This window comes from Hippoglossus hippoglossus, chromosome 7, assembly GCF_009819705.1.
Source record: "Hippoglossus hippoglossus isolate fHipHip1 chromosome 7, fHipHip1.pri, whole genome shotgun sequence".
Classification (NCBI taxonomy): Eukaryota; Metazoa; Chordata; class Actinopteri; order Pleuronectiformes; family Pleuronectidae; genus Hippoglossus; species Hippoglossus hippoglossus.
In genome coordinates, this window is record NC_047157.1 from 13,801,987 (window position 1) to 13,821,965 (window position 19,979).

A 19,979-nucleotide genomic window follows, 5' to 3' on the forward strand; every position below is an offset into this window, starting at 1 on the left:
TTGAATATATATATATATGGAGAAAAGAACAAAAAAAAGACATCAAGGAAATGATTACCTGAAATGAGAATCTTGGAGAAAGGAGTTTTATATATTATAATGCAGCTCTGGTTTATATATTTCATAGAATTGACAGAAAAAGGTGCTCATATTATACCCATATATTTCTTTGACAGTATTTTAAAGAGATTGTCAGAATGTAAGCAAGTTTCACACACAAAATACTTTTGCACACACCCAAAGGGAAATTGGATATATATTGGAAAGCTTATTTGAATATTAAAGTTACAAAAAAGTTGCAAAAGTGATAATCCATCAAACTTTAAACAACATATTTTGAATATCTTGGTAGAAAAGATGAGTGTAAACTGATGCAGTCCTTGTTTCATGTTGCGGTGTCACAGTGTTTTCTTGGTGTGCGTCCTGAACTCGCTGAACTTGTCTCTTTTCACTCCTTCCAAAACAAATGCACACGCTGTCTGGACCGAGGCTTTTACGACAAATGACAGTGGAAACAAAACCGCTTTTGTCCACAGAGTAACCAAAACCAAAGAAAATGAAAAGTTCCTTGTAAGACCTTTGAAGCCCCAACGCTCTGTCAGGAGCAGTGCATTTAGAAATACTCGTGACTGAGCGCACATAAAATACAAATTCAATCAGTGACAATAAAAAGCTTAAACATATTTACAGTATGTCAATCACATTAACTGATAATGCTTTGGTTTATTTTCTTTCATTGTCTCTAAAATGTAATTTCCTCCATAAACACAATAGCTGAATCCTCAGTCATGTGTGCAAGATGTGAACCATTTTTCAAAATATGCAAAAAGAACAAAATAAACAAAGAAAAACTTTGATGTACAGTACGTCTGTGAAGCTACAGCACAAAAAGAATCTGGATGATGAACACAAAAATGCTGGTGCTGGTGCAGAGTCATCACATCAGCCTCAGCCTAATCACCCAGAGTGCAGCCATGTGACACACGTGTGCGTGCACCTGCAGAATCCCCCACCCGCTCTGCAGGCTCCTGTTTTTAATGAGTTTCAGTGTGAAGCGAGGACGAGGCCACCCATCACTTCCTTTATATCAACCTGTGTCCGTCCTCTACTCCACAGGATCATCAAGTATCATCTTTGACTCCCGGCTTTGCTGGTGTCAACCTCCTCTCTCTATGTGGAGGCCTCCTGGTCTGGCAGCAGCGTGTGAGAGGAGTCCTTTGAGCGCTTCGACCACGCTCGACACCTGGAGGAGCAGCAGCAGAGCGCAGAGCACAGGCGTGTGCGGATTGGTCGAGTAAACAACACAAACATGATGCAGTTGGCTGCTCCCTGCGACGTGTTGCCAATACCCTGTTGGGTCAAAAGTCAATGAGAGCAGTGTAGCAGTAAAACGTCTCTGAATGGGTTGAAAATGTAAAAAAACATGATCATTTGACGATGAGATATTCAAAAATATTTGAATAATATTAGAATTTCTTTTACTTATTAGGATGTTTTTCAACCTTTTTTCTTCATTGCTCAGAATAATTCATGGATCTTGATGAAAAACTAAATCTGGCATGTTTAGGGGACAGATATTTATGAGTTTGTGCAAATTGGAGGAGATAAAAATAATTTTATAAGGGGACAGTTGGGCCTTAGTGGAGGTAGGCGCTGTCTAAGTGTGACTCTAGTTATTGTGAATTGTTAACATAGTTATTGTGCTATTTTCAGATATCCAAAAATATCCAATTCTTAATGGAGGTGTGATAACAGGAAAGGTAAACTGCAGAATAAAACATTTACAATACAGGAGATTCACAGACATCCTCAAAACCAGACATCATTGCCTTAAAAGAACCTTGAAGCACACTCACATGAAGAGTGACCAGCACTGGGCTCTGCCTGGCCGGAGAGTCCGCCAGCAGCAGTATGAAGCGCACGGTGCTCCAGATCCGCAGCACGATGAAGATAACAGGGATGAGCGTCAGCTTCGTGTCAGCCATGGAGGAGAAGGAGTGGGATGGAGGTCTGGTGGCCAATATGGGACGGTACTCTGACAGGGCAGTGTGCTGCATCACACAGAAAATGAGCTCTGTCATCAAGGATAGTAGATAATCTTCCTAAACACAACTATTTGAGGCAAACCTGCAGCATTGGGATAAAAAAAACTAACAAACTGAAAATAGAAAAACTAGTAAATTTAGACTTTAATAAATAGTTTTTAGTTTTCTCATGACGTATTACACCAACCTGAATGAGAGAGGAAAAATCGGACACACATATTTATATTTATGTGATGATCCAGACTCATATGTGCTTTTAAAAGTAATTCTTTTTTTTATTAAAAAAACATAATCAGAGGGTTGCGTGGTCATGGCTGAAAGATGTGTAATATAGTTTACTTTATGAATAAGCATTTAATGTTGTTCATTTAATATAGACAATAAGATTGTGTTAAATTCTGGAGAGGTTTTTTATGTATATGAGACAAAATGAACATGCAGGGAGAAAAATAAAATATGGGGATGATTCTGCTGGTGATGCAAATTCCAGTCGTCAGAAGAGCTGTAGCAGTGAACTGACTCTGCAGGAAGTAAAACCAACCATTAGGCTGAAACCAGGTTTGCTACTCACCGCAATGTGGATGTGCCTCTTGATCAGGATGTAGAGGACAGGGAGGGTGAGGTAGGCCAGGAACTCCCAGATCTTTCCCGTCAGCAGCATCCACAGGACCCGGTCCGGGGCGTGGATACTGACCCAGCACCAGCCCACCGACACCTCGGACGCGTCATAGCCGATCTTGTTCAGGCTCACGGCTGCAACGGTGATGATCAGAGGAACGCCCCAGCTGGACCAAACAGAGAATGAAATACAACTTCCTCAATAAGGTCAACTTCTCACCTTTAAGACATCTCCGCACTGTTCGTATGTAAATGTGTGTTGAGTTCATGTGACACCATGTGATGGATTCTCTTTTGTTTAAGGCTTTTGTGTGTTACCGGGTTCACAGTTATAAACTGACTGATTACATCTCTTTTAGAAGCAGAACTGTTGACTGTGTTTCCCCCTGAAGCAGCACCTCTCTGCACAAAACACCACTTTAAAATAATCCTGTATCTTTATAGCCTTACACTGCTGATCATTATAAGCCCCACTCTGCTCGAGGCCTGGTTTTGTCTGTGTGTGCATGTTATGTATACAATACTATGAATGGCTCTGCTGTGTGTGATCATTGGTTCAATGGAGCATTTGAGAATTCATAGAAACATAAATAGGATGACCACAACAGACGCTGTGTTGAGAAATAGGGGTCAAAATGCTGCTGTGTCCAGGAATAGATCCATTATAGTGTGCATTGCACCAGAGGGGAATCAGCTTCCTGCTTGCAGCCGCACCGTGGATGCAAAGGATGACGCATACGTGCTGATTCAGAGCAAAGCTAGCTTAAAACGAGACGAGCGGCTCGCTAAACCCTATCACAAACTAGAAATATAGATTTATGACATCACCTTTCATCAGAAAGAGTTGTGCAGCTGAGATTTGTAACACATTTTGTAGTTGATGTATAATATTAATGTAATAGCAATTGTACCTGCAAAACACGCATGATAGAATATAGGGCTGTAACGATTCTCCAACCAAAACCGAAAATCGCGGTCCAGACGTCCACGGGTTCGGTTCGCGATACCCAAAGACAGAACCGCGACACGTCTCCCTGCCTAATCCCACACGCTGCCACAGCAGAGGTGCAGCCGGTTTCTTGTGTGTATGCATGTGTGTCCAATCACACTCCAATCCAATCACAAACCCTGGACCCAACCCTGTGTAATCTGAACCAGCACAGAAGTGACGGGTATCTTCAGAGTGTGGAGGTCCGAGACGTTTGTCTGTTTTACCTTTACAAGAGCGTGTTGTAATCCGGAACAGATTATTTTTGTTGCATCTGTTTTTCGATGTTTGAACTGAACACTGTTAGGCTTGTGGGGGAGACTGAACCGGACTTTGTAAAAATACGGATTGAACTCTGGACATTGGGACTGTGGGACACACACACCCTCACCTATTCTTTGGTTATTTTTGTTTACGCAGTTGTATGTGAAGTCAAGTCCAACATGTTCTTTAGTGTTCTCCTCTTTACTGGTCCAAATTCATATAATTAATATTTTTGCTTTAAAGTAATAAATGAGGCATAATATCAGTGATCAAATCCAATCATTCTGACAATCTAATTCAAAGTAAAGATGAAACCTCTGTGTCTTGTCAATGTCTACATTTCTGTAAAAAAAAAAAAAAATTGTGATGATTAAGTGAGTAGATTTCCCCGTTCTGTTATTTAAAAGCTTGTTTTCCCTCAAGGCGATACATAAACAGCATGTTAATGGGAGGCTCTTCAGAACCCACCCGCTGTGAAAGAAAAACAAGATTAAACATGATAAAAATGTGAAAATAACGAATACATCTCCTCTCTGCATTTGAGTCACTTAATCTGTGTTCATCTCCACTATGAGCTGCAGACACTTGAGCACAGAGTAGCACTTGTATACTTACAGTGGCCTCAGAAAACATTGAGAGCCCCTCACTTTGTTGTGTTGTAGATTTATTCTGAATAGATTCAATTGCAATTTTGGTCATTAATCTATCTACAATCAAGAATCCATATAAACTAGGTGTTGCGGACATGTTGCATTCACAAAAATACGAGGTCACCATGACCTTTGACCTTTTACCACTGAAATCAAATCAGTTCATCTTAGAGTCCAAGTGACAACTGGTCAAAATTTGAAGAAATCCCCTAAAGGAAGAGTTGAGATATTTGTTATGCCAGTGGGTCCATGAAGTTTGAGGTTTGACCCCCCCCAAATCTAATCAGTTAATCCATGAGTGTGTGATTATTTGTGCCAAATTTGAAGGATTCACTTGAGGCCTTCTTATGAAAATGCGTTCACGAGGCAAAAAATGGTTTTGTGGGACCACCGTGGCCTTGAGCTTTGACAACCAAAATCGAATCAGCTCATCTTTGAGTCCAACGGTTTCCAACGTTTGCACCAAATTGGAAGAAAGTCTCTCTAACTCTAACCCTAACAACCCGCTAACACAAAGCCTACTGCCACTGGCTATCACTGGTGCAGCGGTATAAAAACAAAATAGCGTGACCGTTATATCTAACATCATCTCAACACAGGATCTCTGGATCTAAGCAGGAGTGACCACCAGCTTCTCTTTCATTTCTTTAACCGAGGCCCTACTTCCCCAATTGCTCAGTTTGGCCGTGCAGCCAGCTCCAGAAAGAGTCCTGGCTGTTATACAGGGTTTTTCATTGAAGAATTACAAAAGGCCACTGTGGCTCTCAAGACTCTTCCATGCAACAGAAATGTTTTTATCCCTTCCCCAGATCCTGTCTCTGAGCTCCTGCAGGCAGCCCCTGTACGGGATGTATTTGTTGTTAAGCATTTTAAGATGCATTTCTTGAAAGAAAGAAGCTAAAAAAGGTTTAATATTTTTCCAACAGCAGCAAAAATGCGATACCAGTTTTATTCTCTGAACAACATCAGAAACAGAAGAGCAAATATTAACATCTACCAACACCAAAATAAAAACTACAGCACAAACAACAACTTGTCTGGGCTCACCATGTGTTTTTTTCTAATCCTCTCTTCTGAGGAGATGTCACATGATGCACAAATGTGTCGTGTGACTCACAATCGTCTTTTTTGGGAGGCTATTTCTTTCAAAGCATCTTCAACCACACAGACAGTGGTAGTGGGATACTGTGTAACCTTATACTGGCCAACCCTACTTCAGAGTCCTCTGCAGCGATGGAAGGACGACCATGTCAGCAGCAATGCATCAATCAGACCTCTTTATAACAGAGTGGTAAGGTGGAAGCCATTTTGTGTAAAAGACATAAGACGGCCTGCTTGGAGTTTGCCTACTGGTGTTGAAAAGGTTCTCAGAGCTTGAGAGAAAAAGATTCTCTGGTCTGTTGTTTTTGAGAGAACTACAAGCCCCATGTCTGGTAAAACCTGCTCTGACCAAAATAGAAGTTGATAGTGGTAGGAGGCTCAGATGAAAACAAAACTACTTTTGTGGCTTAGACACAATATGAGGAAGTGCTTGAAGAAAAACAAGCTGTAACAGCACATAAGACCACATGGTAAGATTTAAAGTTGCTAATGAAGCAGTGAGGTTGCAACCAACTGAATACCAGTCACCTCACCCCTCGCCCCATCCATCCCAGTCCAAACGTGTAGAAACATGGACTTCATGTAGAAAAGCTTGAGGCTCTCTACAGTACCAGTGTTTCATTTGTCATTTCTGAGTTACCGTAGACACACGGGGGTGAAATATGGCATAAGCTGTGACTTAATTTAGGTTCTGCAACCTTCGGAGGCTCCATTTGAAGACCAACTGTGCCGCAGCAGTGCGACTAGGCTGTCCCATTTCACAGGCTCCAACAAATGCATCCTATCATCCCCAGGCTCCAACGGGTGAATCCTTCCCGGCCCAGCTAATCCGTGAATTCAGTGATGAAACATTTTCAAAAAGGGATTGATCGTCACGCTTCATGTCAACCAAACAGCTAAAAGGTACACATGTTAAAAAACACTAAGGGGCATTAAACCTTTTCAGTGTGTCCAACTTCAGCTCCATTACTAGGCAGCAGTAACAAGGGATGACCTGGTGAGTATGACGTTGGTGTGACATGTGTCCCTAACTTCAGTTCCTAAATAACCAATCTTTACCGTGTTACCTGAATCAGCATCAATAAAGCCTTGTTATATTTGAATAGATGATTTTATTTAAAGGTTCAGTGTGTAGAATTTAGTGACATCCAGTGTTGAAGTTTCATGTTGCAGCTGAAGACCCCTCACCTCACCCTCCTCCTCCAAACATGAAAGAGAACCTGTGGAAACCTTCAGTTGTCATAAAAACTCAAAAGGTGTTTAGTTTGTCCATTTATGACTACTATAAAAAAACATGGCGGCCTCCGTAGAGAGGACCCGCTCCCGATATAAATATTAAGTATTTAAATATAAAGGTAGCAACAATTTGTACAATTCAGATGAAACACACTACTGGAAACATCACTAGGATTATTTTATATTCAGTTTCTGCCAGTAGATCCCTTTCACCTAAATCTTACACACTGAACCTTTAAAAGTTATTCAAACTTCACCTCGTGACGTCAGACTGACCTCAGCACAGGTGCAGACACAGAAACAGGGAAAAGTAGATCCGGGTCACGTTGTTACCTGACCAGGTGGAAGATGAGCACCAGGCTGTCCGCGACCCTCTGACTGGACCGGACGATGAACACGTACAGGTAGACGGCGATGGCCACGGTCCAGAAGAAGGAGCTGGTGTTGGCGAAGGTGGACACGGCTCCTTGCACGACGCATTCCGGCGAGTCGCTGCGGAAAACGCTCCACACTCCGAAGGCGTAGGAGACGGCGGAGAGCCAGTCCGCCACGGAGAGGAAGACCAGCAGCCTCCGGGGAGTGGTGCGTAAATCTGCCCACAGGACGTAGGTGAGGATGATCAGGGACGAGCCCAGGAAGGAGAGCGCGCACGAGCACAGCACGACCACCTGCTCGGAGAAGTAAACAACTGTCTCGTTCCCGCTCGCCATGGTTTGTTGTGCTGAGGTTACGAGCTGCTGTCACCTCAGGGACATCTGCTGAGGAACAGGGTGTGGGAACAGTCCCGGTGCGCACTAATCCATCACCGTGCGCGTTTTGGATGAACACCAGCGCGCCACTGGTCTCCTTCCAGGCCGGGACACTTTTTAAACTCGGGGTCCACTCGAGCCAAGTGACTCAACAAAGTTATTTAATAGTTTTTCAGGCAGCCAAACAAATCTTTTCCTCCAGGCTTTAAGCCCTGCCTCCCCGCCTCCTCGCTCCTTACCCCCCGCCTCCTCGCTCCTTACCTCCCCGCCTCCTCGCTCCTTACCTCCCCGCCTCCTCGCTCCTTACCTCCCCGCCTCCTCGCTCCTTCCTCCCCGCCTCCTCGATGCGTCAACCCGGAACCAAAGCAGAAGTTGGAGTCAGCTGGTGGTGGGCAGACTGGTAAATATCTATTTGTGGCTTCTAATGGACTTTGCTGATGTGACCCAGGGAAAACTATTACATCAGGGTTTGTCACATAAGAACAGATGGCAGTATGTTGAAATATTGTTTTCCATTCCAGTCATGGTATAGGCCAAATTAAGAAATGCTCCTGTTATGTGTCATTCCATAACAGATATAGTTTCTTATATATATTCATTTCAACCTTGTACAACTTCAGTCAGGGAAGTATAGAATAGGTCTACTACATTTTATTATTGATCAATGCAAGTAAAAGGAAAAAGTGCACTTGGAACTTTATACAAACAGGCCCACTGCTTTTAAAGCTTGACAATAAAAGTCTGAGTCAACTCTTAAAGAAAGCAATGCAGTTTCTCTGTGTTGAATGTGCTGGACATAAAATTCAAGATGATAAAATGGTAAGGTAAAAGAAATAACAAGGAAATACATAAAAATAATCACAACCCCAAGAGAATCAGAGAGACATAAATAGTTCAAGTAAAATAAGATGAGCTAAGGTAGTAAAATGATCAAATAAACACCTTTTGGTGCTCATTCAAGGTGAAGTTGTTAAAAAAAACAAAAAAACAATAACAAACTTTATTTATATAGCTCCCTTAATAAAAAATACAGCTCAAGGTATAACAGAGTAAACCAAAACACAAGACAAATATGTTAAAACAATAAAATGTATAAAAAAGTATTAAAGCAAAGTTAAGATTACAATAAAAGAAAAGACATGGTTGAATTAAATAAAAACAATATCCTAAAAATAAGTTCTGAGCAATTTGTTTAAATGCACTGCCACAGGATGCATTTCTGATACGTAGTGGGAGTATGTGTCTTAAGTGCTCATCACAGAAAACTGCTTCACTGTGTTTTTCGTAGTTTGAGTGCAGCATGTTCAACAAAACCAGCACTTAGGGACCTCAGCGAGCGGATATGAGCGTAATCTGATCGACAATCTAAAAGATTAGATGGTGCCAGTGCCAGGTCATTTTTATCTTTAAAGCAATTAAGAGAATTTAAAACCTCAGCTCAGTGTTACTGTTAAAATGACTAAAGGCAACTGGAAACCAGTAAATCAAGCTGTAAACTAGGTAAACATCTCAAAACGTTATCAATAGGAGTGCAACTAACTAATATTTTTCATTATTTCTCTATATTGTTTGGTGATTCATTAAAAAACATTTGCTAGATAAAATGTCAAAAAGTGAAATGAAGCCTTTAACATTTCTCAGAGCTCGAGGTGATATCTTCTCATTTAGTCAAAACAATACTATAAATCCTCAGGGTAAGAAAACTAAATCTCAAAATTGTTGCCAATTTATTTTGATTTAATTGACTAATAATTATAGCACAGTTAGGTCTTTATATTCCCCTGCATTGTGTTGTATTGTGAACTGGTGAACACTTTTAACAAACTTTATTGGGTTTTACCAAAGAGCTGTAGTAGAGGAAGAGGCGTAGGAAGATTTAAAGCACACAGTGACCTTGTGTGACAGCAGAACTTTACTGCTCCTGCACTGCTGCACCTTCAGAAACAATGGCCCCCGCTTCTGTTTGTGTGTTTACAGCAATGCAGAGGCATGCAGGTCTTTTCCCTGCAGTCTGCTGCAGACACACACTCATCTGCATTTATCATCAGAGTCCCCGATGACTAACAAAGCTGCAGTGTTTACAACAGACCAACAAACGATTCTGTGATTCTTGAGAAAATATCTATCTGATCATAAATCAGGAGCACAGCATACATCCAGCTGTGTGTGTGTGTGTGTGTGTGTGTGTGTGTGTGTGTGTGTGTGTGTGTGTGTGTGTGTGTGTGTGTGTGTGTGTGTGTGTGTGTGTGTGTGTGTGTGTGTGTGTGTGTGTGTGTGTGTGTGTGTGTGTGTGTGTGTGTGTGTGTGTGTGTGTGTGTGTGTAAGACTAAATTAGAGTGCACCTGGCATGGCATGAAGTTGGCTGTTCTGGCTCATCTGCACCCTACGGCGTTCACATGGCAACATCATATTTTCAAAGAGCTTTTACAATGTGGTTTGTACATCATCATATTTTCCATAGTTACAAAACACACATGTACTGTGAAAACAAACAAAACAGATTCATAACACTGTCTCTGTAACTTTTATTTATTCTGTTGTGTGGTACAGTTTGATTATGTGACATGAATACATGATTAGGCTACAACTAATACATCAGGGTTTATATTAATACATATTCACCATTTATTTTGGTAACATACAGGAAGTTGTTTAAAGAAAACAAAATGCATCTGCAACTGAAATATATCAAAAATCACATCATGGTAAACTAAGTAAAAGTTTCTTAATGACTGGGATTTCAGGTTGTTTCAAACGCATCATGGGTTTTTCAGATTGATGCAGTGTTTGATGAAGAAATGCATGCTGGGAGGTTTCAGACACAAGATGGCAGCAGAGGATCATAAAAATACCGACCAGAGGGCAGAAGTTTGATGCATTGATCAGACAGTAAATATGTAAGTGGCTGTAAACAAAGTGGGTCATGCTCTCGGTCAATCTCTCTCCAACGTGTCCTCTGCTCCTGTTATTTTCTACTGCGTCAGCACACGTGTTAAAACTTACAGTAGCAGCAGGATCCTTGTTTGCTACAGTGCTGATTTAGGTCTTTTTTCTTTTCTTTCCTCCCTCTCGTTTTTTCTCCCGGTGATGGCTGCGGTCCCTGGGCCTCTTATTGCGAAGAATTTCTGCGGCAGTATACTTGCTGATTGCTTCGTTCTCACTCCTCACAACAACCAGCTAAGACACTGCCAGAGAAACACCCACAGCACCCGCATCCGAGCAGATCCGTTCCCCCGCCTGCCTCCCTCTCGCTCGCTCTTCTCCTCGCCGTGCACTTCCACCTGTGAGTCTGGCACCGTGGACGATCGGCGCTTTTCATGTCCGGCTTTGTGGTGGTGGTGGTGGTGGCTGGAAGGCAACGGTCTCACCCACCTGGGGGGGTGGGGTGGTCCTGTTGCCAACAGGCCCTATAAGAGAAGCAGGAAACAATGATTGAGTAACAAGTGGTTCTTGGAATCAACCCATCTTCCTCAGATACATTACGATGTAGATTTTAAAATAAATCCTACAAATCTAAAATTAAGATTCTAAGAGGCTCTGTGCTCCCCCTTCCTCAGCGTTTATGTAACTGTGATGCATTGATGAGTGTGCACTCCTCAGCCCAAAGTGACCCAAAGCCTGTTCCCAAACAGATCCTTCATACTTTTCTCACGACTGGTGCAGCATCACTTTAGGTGCACACAACTTGGACACACACAAACACCCCCAAACTAAGAATAGACTTACTATGACTCATTATTTTGCAACAAAAAAAGATGTTTGTCTCAGCTCTCTTGTACTAGTGTGTGGCTCCATTCACACGAAGGCCATATTGTGAAAGAGTGTTAATGTTCCTAAACGGGTAACAGCTAAAATCCCAGTGCTGTCACTTGCGTTTGCTGGCTGCCATGCTATTTTGAGCCAGCTGACCGCTCCATACTGTCCTCTCCCTGTGGACTGTGCTTTGCTGTCAGGACAGCATGGACACTCGAGAGCGATCTGTACTGTAGTCATCACCAAATGAGGGAGGAGAGGGAATCATGGAGGAGACAGAGAACGGGTCGGGAGGGACACACAGTTGGCCGAATGTCCTCAGTCTGGTGTAGCTTTAAATCCACAGCGAGGCTATTTGTGGTCCTCCATGTCTTTTATGACACATTGTTTGGTTGTATAACTGAAAATTCCTGGCCTCTGTGGTGGTTTGAGCATTTTGACCGTATCTGATATCTAAGAAACCTCTGATATTTCTAGGAACAGTGTGTAAAATCTCACACATATTGATGCACCGAGTGTTTGTCTGCCCCTGTCTTGCATGTACGGATACAAGTGATGTCCTCAGACAAACAAAAGAGACGGCTTGACCTTCTTTCAGACACCCAACAGCTGCGTCTGTGTCTCTTTGTGTCTTTGTGGTGCAGCCTCACGCTGCTTTCGCTGAGCACATGATGACAGGAATTTTTCCTGCTCAGGGCTTGATGTAATCCCTAATACAGGATTGAAGAATGCCAGTGGAAACAACACCCGGTTCACTAAATGAACGAGCGGCCGCCTCACGGCTTCAGACGGCAAAGCAGCAGCAGCAGCAGCAGCAGCAGCGACGAGCCTCGACTCACAAACCTGCCCACAAATATGTCTCAGGCCTCAGGCTGGGCTCAGCTTTTATGGGCAGAATTATATCTTCCTATTTCGGTACTGTCGGCCAAACAGAAAGCGAATGGGGAATATGTGTTCGAGGAGTGGATGAATTAAAATAATGAAAGTATTTTAGTCGGGAACCAAGAAGCACATAGATTAAGCTTTGCCAGTTTAAAAGTCCTGTTTAGTACACCTCCATTTAGACTTCTGTTTTCAGCATGATCAGTGCTGTAACGAATGATTATTCTAATCATTGATTGATCTGTCTTCTTTAGGCTTTTATATAGATATTAAAAAAACATTTAATTTAATTAAATTTACCTTACTTTACAGATTCTGAAGAAATAATAATTTACCTGATGTTTCCTATTTTCCAATCCTATTTTTAATCCATAATATAAAATTGTTTGATTAAATATTAACACAATCATAAAAAATGTAATACTGTACACGCACACACATATATGTAACTACTTTATAGTCAAATCTCATGCATTAAGATGGCTCTAACATGAACACTAATGCATCCTCGCATTAGTGTTCCTCTCATGTCTAAGCCATGCACAGCATAAGCACATTATACTTTTGTAGCTATTAAAATTAACTTCATAAAACTCTTTGTGGAGCTGTAACTAATGATTATTTGAATTATTGATTGATCTGCAGATTCTTTTTTCACTTTCAGTCTTATAATGTGACACCTTCACATGTTTAGTTTTGTTAATTCAAAAGTCCAAATGCACAAAAATGTAACGTTAATTTGAAAAACGAAAGGAAAAATATCAAACCATATTTTGCATTTTATTGTTAAAAAAGTTTTTATTAGATTTAGATTTGTGCATATCAGCTAATTGACTGAATCGTCTCTGATTGAGTAAATGCATTTCACATGTGTGAAATGTTATATATCCCATAATGCAAACAGTGTTTGTCTTAGAGCAGCATTTGTTTAAGTTACTAAGATATCTGAGGTTACATCAGCAACGCTCCTTTTATGAGTCAACAGCTCATGACATGTTCAACCTACAGGAAACAATTCTGTTCAACAGCGGCGTATATATTTTCTATCTTATCACACAATTCAAACAGACACATTTGCACACATACAGCATACACACACACCAGTCCTAGACCCACCTACACATTCTGAACACACTGCATCCTTCTGCTGTCAGGGAAAAAAAACAAACTCACCCTGCTATCACCAACCCTCCACTCTTTACTTCACATCCTCTCCTCAGTGAGTGTTGCAGTGCCGGCTAACAGCCCTCAAACAGTCCTGCTCTCCTGCTCCGCTCCCATTCCACACACCTAATCATCTTATGGCCAACAATGACATTAGTATTTACTGTAGGACCATGTTTCTGAGCAGTGCTACACATGACACGCACACACACACACTGCAGGCCCGGCGCTGGGGCTTAGTCTCGTGTGAGGTTTACGTACCACGAGGGTGTGTATTTGATTTCAAGTTAACAATTATAAATAAAACACTGAAAGTATTTCAACTTGATAGAAGTAGTAGTACCCAGTTTATGACGTGTCTTCTCTGCCTTATTTTTGTTTTGTTTTGTTTTACTTTTAGGAGCCTGTATTTATTTGATCAGTTTTCACTTATCAGTCTAGTGTGTCAATAATTCAATGGGTTTTGAGTCCTACACACAGAGCGCACAACCCCTGGTTACCAGAATACAGACTTGCCCCAGTAACTATCGCCTTGCTTGGCAACGCACACACACGGGATGCATGGGACACTTAATGATTATCATCTGACTCACTTGAGTCATTAATGTGTTTGCGTTGTGACAGGCCCTCATGAGTGTGTCACCGTAGTTTTAACATGTGTCACAGATAAGGTCGTCTTTATCTGCACAGTCTCTGTGATCTAATGACGCTCCGAGTCTCAGACACTATAATGATGCTTCTTTTGAGTCTGAGACCTATATAAATTTTCTGCCAGCCGCGACTGATTGCCGCTTTGTAAGCAGACATTCAAATCTGCTCTCTGCAAATTAGCTTTGAGAAACGAGAAAGTGTGAATCTCTTTGGTTTAAGGAAGGAGAGGCGGCCGGCCGGGTGCCTGATGGAAATTGAACAATATATAATAACATCAGCCGCAGTCCTGCTCTACGAGGATCAAGATCTGGTCAAACCATGATTGTTGAGTCTTTGCAGATCTGTGAAAGGGTCGGTGGCACCAACACTTTGCTGATCTAGAAGAAAGAACTGGTTAAAGGCCCGATAACACACTAATGTGGACGCCAAGCAAATATGGTCGGTCAAAGTTCACCAAAATTGAATTCCAATGCGAAGCCACGCTGCGATTTGCCACACCACAGGATTGGAAGTGAACAAGAGCCGAGGGTTCGCCACTGAAACATTTCCGTATGTGTGACCGGGCCCGCAGTCGAGGCACATATGTCCAATCAAAACATCGTGACCACCATTTGTTTAATAAATGGTGCTTGTGTCGTGTGTAGCCTGCAAAGACGATTAAATATTTTTGCTATGGAAGCCAAGCGGGGGAGCAGTCGTCCACGGAGGAGACAAACTGTGTGTCCTTGTTCTCTCTGTAGTTGTTGATGTGCGAGTGTTACTGGGAAATCAGAGACGTATAGAGTGACGCAATGACGGTGGCTATACGGTGAATCAGCCATGGCTCCAGGTTCACCTTGGTGGAAAAGGCCTGTTGTGTGTTTGGGTGTATCTGGTGGTAACCTTTTGTACAGTTACCATGGCGTCATGGATCCAGCATCAGGACTCGGCTTGGACGCCGTCACAGCACTGGAGAGCCGCACACTTCACATTGTTGCTCATTAATCACCTTCAGCCGTCATTAAGATCTGAAGGCCTTTTGAGTTCCCCACACTAACCAGTGCTCCTGAAGTTTTAGTCAGAGTAGAGGTGTCGCTGCAGCTCCTGTCGGCTGCAACAATTAACCTTGACATTCACACACGTGCTCTGCTGCAACATTATATGTCGGAAGCTTGTTTGTGTCACTCACCCCCAAAGCGTCGAGGCGTCAGTGGCGCTCCTCCATCCACAATCGTCTTCAGTGAGTGTTGACATGGAGAGGAGTCTGTCCACGGCTGCTGCAGGGCTCTCCTCTTAACCCAGGCAAACTGAGTCTCCTCTCACTCTCTCTGTGTGTCGTTGCCTCTCTCTCTCTCTCGCTCTCTCTCTCGCTCTCTTTTCTTCTCAGGCAGCACAACAAGTCAAGGCATGTTCCAGCGCACCACCAACAGCCGGACCTGGTGTGTGAGCCTGCTCCTAGGCCAGAGGGGGGAGGAGCAGAGGATCAGAGAGGGGGGAAACCCAGAAAAGACCCAGCATGACTCAGCCTGCTCCAGTCGGTTAGCATGCACCAGCTTCTGGTCTCAACTCTTTACAAAACGCAGGAAGGGATTATTGTGTAAGGGAGCATTAAGATTGGGTGACGAACGGGTTTCGGTTACAAAAAGCCGAGAGGATGTGAGCGCTGGTGGCAGCTGATTGTGAAAGTGTTGAGAGGAGTTTTATTTTTTCTTTATTTTTTTTTTATGAATTGCACTGTCTCGCCACATCACCGTTGTAATGTCATAATTCATATCGAAATCACGGTCTTGCTGCAGGCCCTCACTCCTCTCCCTTTTTCAGCATCTCTGTCAAAGCGAGCGGAAGCCGTTCGCAGTCTCTTTAATGCTTTAACCTTAAAGTAAATTTAATGTCTTCATATCTAGCGAAAGTATCCCCCTTTTCATTCAGACTCTTATTAGCGCGTCGACCTGCTCAATCTTTAACCCTGCAGAATGAATACTTTATAGAAGCTGTAACCGGGCACCAGCACACCACACTGATGAAAGCCGCTGATTCATCAAATCGTCCTGTACAGAACTCACAGTAGGTCACATCAATTACAAATGAGTGTGAAATATATGACATCTTAGGGAAAGCATGGGTGAAAGATATGGAAAGACACTATTATTTTCCTGTAGCTGGGACGTTTGATGTCAAATCTGAATTTAAAAGCAGTTTATTGATGCAGCAGGGGAAGAATCCTCGATCTGACAGATCTGAGATATGCTGCTCAGTTGGACTTAAACAGCAGGATCATCACCATGCATGAGCGCTAATTATGCAGAGCTGCTCGGATGCTATAGACAGGGTAATGCTAGTTCATCACTGCTGTAGTGGAAGTTGATCACTAGGCAGATTCTGGGTGCAGCGGCAGGAGCCAGCTCAGCAAAAAAAAAAAAAAAAACCTCACCTGCTAATATGTCTGAGTCTGGCTGCCTGAGCCGTGCATCACTGGTGCTGCTCCTCACTGCAGCCCGTCAACACACTGATGACCTTATCAATGAAAGAGCAAAGTCACTATGACGTTACGCCCAAGAAATAACTCACTTCTAGCTCTGCTCAGAGGTTTTTGTCTTCTCCCTTCTGACAGCGGGCAGAGAAGCAGAGCAACTTTGTAGAAGAGCAGGAGATTAGCCTGCAGATAGTTTGCATTAATTCATTGGACGTGGTGATGCGGCACTGCACTAACACAGACGCGTTTTGACAAAGAGCCAGCTGTAGTTTCACCAACTGAGTTGGCTCTCAATTTATGGAAGCGCGGACGATATGTGTGCACAAGAGTGAAATATGGACAATCATTAAGAAGCTAGGCCATTCAGACGGAATTATTTTCTGCTCTTTAAAAGCTAAAAGAATTTGCATAAAGAACTGTTTATAATTTATTTGTCCTCCTTCCTGGTGACATAGAATGAAGCTTGAAGGCCTCACACTTGCATCTGGATCATGTCACTCAGGTTGGGGGGGAAGGGGACAGGGGGGGGGAGGGAACCCCTAGCCCAGCAAATTCAAGGGTTGCTGCATTGATTACATCATCGGAACTGGAATGGGACAATGCACCATTGCGGGGGGTGGGTGGGGGTGGAGGGGGCAAAACGGCTAAGCTCACGATTGCCTTCCTGTGTAGCAGAATATAGTGTGCGTGTGTGTGTGTGTGTCTTTCTCTTTCTGTGTCTGAACTCGGCTCAGTCCGGTCCAGAGTGACACCGTCTGCTCTGCCTCACATTTCCCACCAGTGTGTCACGTGACATAAGGACCGTCTGTGTCTGAGAGAGAAGGATATTCTTGATGTGCTCATGTTTGTCTGTGTGTGTGTGTGCGTGTATGTGTGTGCATGTGCGTGCACTTGTGCATCTGTACTATTACCAGCCAGCACTGCAGGAACCCAGCTGCTGCAGGACACTGCAGGATGGCTGTTCTGCTGCTGGCTCACTGGCTCATGCTTCTCTCTCTCTCTTCTCTTCTCTCTCTCCCTCTCTCTCTCTCTATTCACTCAGGCAATTTGCTCAAGGAGGATAGTGAGAGCATGTGCTGCATACTTTTTCAGCAGAGGAGGGGTAAGTGGAGGAGAAAAGAAAAAAGTGGGGGGGGTTATGGAATCACAGAGGTGCAAAGCATGCTTGTGAGGTGCTGCGCTGGGCAACTGTACCTCTGAGAGAAAGAGAGAGAGAGACTACAGTAGAGAAATTGGAGACAAGGAAGGAGGAGGAGGAGGGAAGAGAGGGTATAGGAGGTGGGGGGAGGGCAGGAGCGAGGTGCAAGGAACATCAGGTGAGTGCGGCAATTTCGTTTGCTGGCAGTGCAGCACCCACCCTCGGTGAGAGTGTAAGCAGGAGAACTGCAGATGTTGGAAGATGATGTCAGGCTCCGGATGTGGCGCGGACCTTTAGTGCAGTTCCCTATCACTGCATGTGTTCCCTCGCACACACACACACACACACACTCGCCCGCCTGCAGTGAGGAGAGATGCAAAGGCCGGAGGAGGGATGCTCTGGACTTGCGCCTCACAAAGAGCCAGCTGACGACGCAGGGCCGGCTTTTTCAAGGTCTTAGCACAGTTACCTGAGGTGAACCCAGAGCTGGCTGAGCCTGCATACGGGCGAACCGACCCCCACCGCCCAGACTGGGTTCAGAGCACATTTTGAACAATGAAACACTTTCAAATGAAGCTTTTTAAAGATATTTTACCTGGAGTTTGAAAACGCTTAAAGTTAAGCATGTGCAATGCAATGTAGTATAAAAAATGAAAGTGGCAACATTTACTTTTAGAGCAGAGAGCTGCTGAGATCCCGTTGCTGCAGAGGTATTACTCACTGAAAGAGTGGAGACCTTTTCCTTTCTGTTTTAATCCAAATTAACGCATACGCCGACAGCTGAATATTCTTTCTCTCGCACAGTTTTTTTTTTTTTTGCCAAATCCTCCAAAAAGACTCTCACAGAGCTGCACTTTGCCCTGGTTTCCTCTCATACGACTGCTCATAAGCCTAAAAGTCCTGGTAGCTCGAGCACAACTTCATGACTGCACCACAGCTCCCCTGTCCCATGCAGGCCACTATAGCTGCGTGCTCATTTCCTCATTTCAGCACAGGACCACTGACACAATAAATCCTTCCTGCCAGTTTCCAGCACCATATTCACAACTAATAGAAGCTGCTAAACAGAACCCCACAACTATGAGAAAAGTAAAGACTATCTGTACTCTCCTAAAAGGAAAGTCCGCAGTTAGAAATCTCCTTTAGTGGAGGGAACTCTTTGCATTATGGTTTGTTTTTACCTATTGTCCTTGTGTCAAATGGCGAGTCCTCTTAAACAGCCGCTATCTGACACGCCGGCTGCTATTTCAAGCCTGTACCATGTGTAAAACATGGATGAGGGAGCAGCGGAGTCTGAATGCTAACTGACTGGCTGTCTGGCTGGCTGCTGCCTGGTTATTGCTGGTGCAGAGGAGGCTGAAACTGATGAGACGGAAGCAGCCGGGAGCTCCAACACTGCAGGCATGCAAACCGACATTATTGGCGGATTTAAGAAGTGGAGTGTATGTGCAAAGCAGAAGACATGCAAGGAGACAGCATATAAGGTAAATGAGACTAGGGAAGAAATAGATACATACCTACAGATGGGTCTCGGACGGCATCGCACCCCGACAGGAGAGGAGGAAAACTTCTCTGCACTCACTCTGAGCCTCTTGGTCGCTGGTGATGTGCTTCCATGGCGCGGCAAAGTTGACTGCAGTATTGCCTCCTGAACAGAATGACATTGTTTGCACTCTCTCTCTCCCTCTCCCTCTCTCACTCCTCCTCCTCCTCCTGCGTGCGCTTGCTCCCCCTCCTCTTCTTTGCACGCTTGCTGGCAGCGCAAACTGCACAGCTCAGCAGTGTTCCCCCACTGCCGCAGCAGATCCTGCATGAGCTCTGCGTATCTGAGTGGGATGGGACTTTTAAAGGGGAATGCAACCTCCAGGGTCAGTATGTGTGTGTGCGTGTGTGCACATCCTCAGTCCGCCCCTCTCTCCTCCCTGTCCTCCTCAGCAAACCTCCCCTCCCTTGCTTTCCTCAACCCCCCCCCCCCCCCAAAGAACCATCAGTGTAAAGGACTCCTCACAAGAGAGACCCCCTCCATGCACACACACACACACACACACACACACACACACACACACACACACACACACACACACACACACACACACACACACACACACACACACTATTCTCCATACTCCTTTTATTAATTTTCACACTATACAGCAAAAGCTGCTTTGAGAAATGAGTGTGCTCAACCCTCAATGAGGAATAGTTTGCCCCTCAGAGAGGCCATGTGCTCTACTGTGCTTTGGAACTTGTCACGATATCTCTGAAATCTAATTTCCTCTTAAAATGCC

At 43.8% G+C, this 19,979-nt stretch overlaps 1 protein-coding gene and 2 long non-coding RNA genes across 3 annotated transcripts; 1 reads left to right on the plus strand and 2 right to left on the minus strand.

Annotated features, from left to right (window-relative positions):
* Positions 1-476: 476 nt before the first annotated feature.
* Positions 477-7,867, minus strand: gpr157 (G protein-coupled receptor 157). The gene is made up of 4 exons (XM_034589756.1): positions 7,236-7,867; positions 2,617-2,830; positions 1,857-2,051; positions 477-1,350 (listed from the first exon to the last, which is right to left on the minus strand). The coding sequence occupies exons 1-4, from the start codon at positions 7,610-7,612 to the stop codon at positions 1,171-1,173; spliced, it is 966 nt and encodes a 321-aa protein (XP_034445647.1). The 5' UTR covers positions 7,613-7,867; the 3' UTR covers positions 477-1,170.
* Positions 7,868-10,164: 2,297 nt separating this feature from the next.
* LOC117764179 lies at positions 10,165-19,548 on the minus strand. Its single transcript, XR_004614338.1, has 3 exons — positions 19,209-19,548; positions 15,270-15,648; positions 10,165-11,058 (listed from the first exon to the last, which is right to left on the minus strand). It is a non-coding gene; the product is annotated as an uncharacterized LOC117764179 (long non-coding RNA).
* LOC117764180 lies at positions 15,246-17,657 on the plus strand. Its single transcript, XR_004614339.1, has 3 exons — positions 15,246-15,320; positions 15,468-15,519; positions 17,596-17,657. It is a non-coding gene; the product is annotated as an uncharacterized LOC117764180 (long non-coding RNA).
* Positions 19,549-19,979: the final 431 nt, after the last annotated feature.